This window comes from Sinocyclocheilus rhinocerous, unplaced genomic scaffold (assembly GCF_001515625.1).
Source record: "Sinocyclocheilus rhinocerous isolate Xijiao unplaced genomic scaffold, SAMN03320098_v1.1 scaffold3268, whole genome shotgun sequence".
Classification (NCBI taxonomy): Eukaryota; Metazoa; Chordata; class Actinopteri; order Cypriniformes; family Cyprinidae; genus Sinocyclocheilus; species Sinocyclocheilus rhinocerous.
The window spans coordinates 94103-97340 of NW_015626712.1; the positions used below are offsets into that span (position 1 = coordinate 94103).

General features: G+C 35.9%; 1 protein-coding gene across 1 annotated transcript in view; it reads left to right on the forward strand.

Annotated features, from left to right (window-relative positions):
• actr5 (actin related protein 5) overlaps nucleotides 1-2314 on the forward strand; it is a 33125-nt gene extending 30811 nt beyond the window's left edge. Inside the window, exons 8-9 of the mRNA XM_016522651.1 lie at nucleotides 1294-1426; nucleotides 1712-2314. Coding sequence (XP_016378137.1) covers nucleotides 1294-1426; nucleotides 1712-1993 — 415 coding nt within the window. The 3' untranslated portion in view covers nucleotides 1994-2314. The remainder of the gene's footprint in view (nucleotides 1-1293; nucleotides 1427-1711) is intronic.
• Nucleotides 2315-3238: the final 924 nt, after the last annotated feature.

Sequence of the window (3238 nt, forward strand, 5' to 3'; positions counted from 1 at the left end):
AATTAATCAACTGTTTAAATGATTCGGTTCATTCGCAATGACTCACTTATTAACAGTGACTTGCTGCCACCTTCTGGTGGTTTTAATTTCACATTTAAAGTATCTTTTCATTTTTTAAATTATTTCAAATATCAGTATTCAATGTTTTATGTTTAATATATCAAAACATTATTTATGCATTTGTAACTGCAGGTTAAATGCATTCATGTCCTGAATTAAACAGTGTGTAAATACATCTAAATGCCACTTCAGGTGCAGCTTATGTCTGGATTGCAAAGATGAATTTTGTTGATACTGATTTCATTTGCTTGGTAACAGCCCAAATGTCTTATTATTCTAATTCACTGATTAAATGTAAGAATTTGACTCAAAAGATACGAAAAAATGGCTTTATAAAGGTAAAAATGCCCATAAAAGGTAAAAATCAATTTAAACTTATTGGAAAAGATTAATTTCTATCTGACCACCAGACAGAATATGAAGAATATGAAAAACTTTAGGAGTCAGCTGTCCACGAAAGTCCTTAAGATACCAGCATGATAACACACTCAATCAGTTGAATGAATGACTCAGTAACTCAGTCATTAAGTGACTTAACGCCACTTACTGGTAGTTTAGTTGAGAAGCTTGTTGGAAAGTATGCATTTTTCATGCAAATCTCAGTGATGCAGTTATTTTGCGGGAATATTTTGTATGGAATATTGTCTGCTGACATTAAAAGTTCACTGTATATCGTAGTAATAAATGCCATTTATTACAGCAATGATATTTTGTTTTCTTTTTAATTTAAACACGTTAAATATTACATATATGTAATAAAATGTGTATTTCCATTACAGGTTTAGGTCTTAAATTTAATATAAGGTGGTATTAAAAAGGTCTTAAAAAGTCTTAAATTTAACTTGTTCATGTCTGTAGAAACCCTGTTCAGAATTTAGCTCAGACAACACAATTTGTCAAATTTAGTGTTTTTGGTAAGACTTTAGTTTAGGGACCAATTCTCACTGTTAACTAGTTGCTTATTAGCATGCATATCACATATTACTGCCTTATTTTGCATAATATTTTTAAATCCCTTAATCCTACACCATACCTAAACTTAACAACTACCTTACTAACTATTAATATTAAACTAAAGTATTAACTATTAGTTAATGGTGAGAATTGGTTCCCAAATTAAAGTGCGACCCTATATATAGCGAGAGAGCAAATGATCTAAGTCTCACATGCCTGAAGTCCGGACTAAAAAACTGAAAGTGATGCAGTTCTCTGATTTCCGTTGTGTGTGTGTAGGTACCCGCCTGAACAGCAGGAGGCACTTGTGAAGAATGTGTTTTTGACTGGAGGAAACCTGCAGTACCCCGGACTAAAAGAAAGAGTGCAGAGAGACCTGCTCGCAATTAGACCCTTCCAGTCACATTTTAAGGTCTGATATTCACAGACACAACTACTTGAATTATTCTGCATGTGATCCAAAAAAAGCATAGTTTCTTAGATTGTGGGGGTGACACATCGTTACCACACTTATCCCTTCATTCAGTAAAAACATGAACATTTAAAAGGCCTTTTGGCTTCGAAAAAGCATCTCCTTTGTTCAGTTTCAAAGGATGTTTTACCTATTATTATTCTTATTATTAAGTGGCTATTCTACTAAAATGTGCATTATGATACAAATCATGTGTGATTTGAGTATGTATCTCTTGTCTGGTAGGTGTCTGTGGCGAGACGGCCAGCTCTGGATGCTTGGTTCGGGGCATGTGAATGGGCACTTATGAACCCTGCTGAAGCTCAGGGCTGGATCAGCCGTCATGATTATGAAGAGAGCGGTGGGGAATATCTGAGAGAGCACTGTGCCTCCAACATCTTCATACCCATGAAGCTCAATAAACCATCATCAGCCACAAAACAAACCCTCATGGGAAAATGCTTGACAGACACAAGCTTTCCTGACACCACCAGCAATGACAAGGACATGGACATTTCCCTGGTTTGAAATGTGTTGTCCTGATTGATCGAGACTTCTGAAAGTTTGGACCTTTGAAACTGCATGGCATTTCAGTAGCCATCAAAACATTCTTGCATATCAGTTTGAGGCCTGTTTATACAGTTGGCATGTATATTTGACAATATTATTAGTGATCAGAATTTTACATTTTCTAGAATACAGTGTGTTTGTTTAGTGTGTGTTTTATTTGGTGTATAAAGGAAGAGAATTTCACATTTACAAATGGAAGTGTTGTTGTTGTTGCTGGAGTGTTTTGTCCAGACCCAGTGAAATATGATTTATTTCACATGCTGTTCTGATCTCACAATCTCTAATGCAGCTACTGAAGAGAAATGCAATTCAGCTGTCAGGAAGAAATGAGTAAATTTGTGTAAAAAAAAAATAAATTTAATTCCTCAATTATTATTTTTCTTTTTTTTACTCTGCAATTTCAGAAGTTAGGCCTATTTGAGAGCTCGCATCCAGTTTTCTGCGATTACATGACTCATGTTACAATAAAGCGCCCGCCACATTTGCGCGAGAATGATTAAAATTATGCGGAATACCTGCAATCCTGCGCGGATATTCAGACTCTGTAATCGACAGGAGGCGATGCGCGTCAAACTCACTGTCGGAGAGGAAAGAGAGACGCAGCTTGTATCGGTGTAGGCTATATACAGTAGATACTGTGGAAAATGAGTAATGGAACCGTGTCAGATATTTAAGTATCGATATCAAAATATAGATATTTATGATAACACTACCATGTAGTTTGTTTCTCCAAACTTTGAGTCTATAAATTACGCTGAGCTCCCTCACTCTGATCAGCTCTTCTTCTGCTGCAGCGGTGGCTTTTCCCGGTTCAGATATCAGGGCTTTTATTGGTCCCTTCACGATCGGATATCTTTATTGGCTACGGAAGTGCCGTCAAAGGTTTGAATATCAATTCAAATTGTGGGCGTACTCCGTAACGAACTATGATTTAAAAGTAACAAAGTAGAATATTTTGCTTAATTTGTACTTAAGTACAAGTACAGCTTTAAAAATATACTCAAAAAAGTACATGTTTTATTAACTAAACACTAACACAAACTAGTCTAACCAACAAACAAACACACATACACTCACGCGTACGTACAAAAGGGGAGCAAAGTGGATGAAAGAGATCATTAGAAGAACAGGGAATGAAGCTATGGAAAATTAGTCAGTTAACCACCTGAGTGAAACCATCAGCGCCATTTTATAACGGGGTCT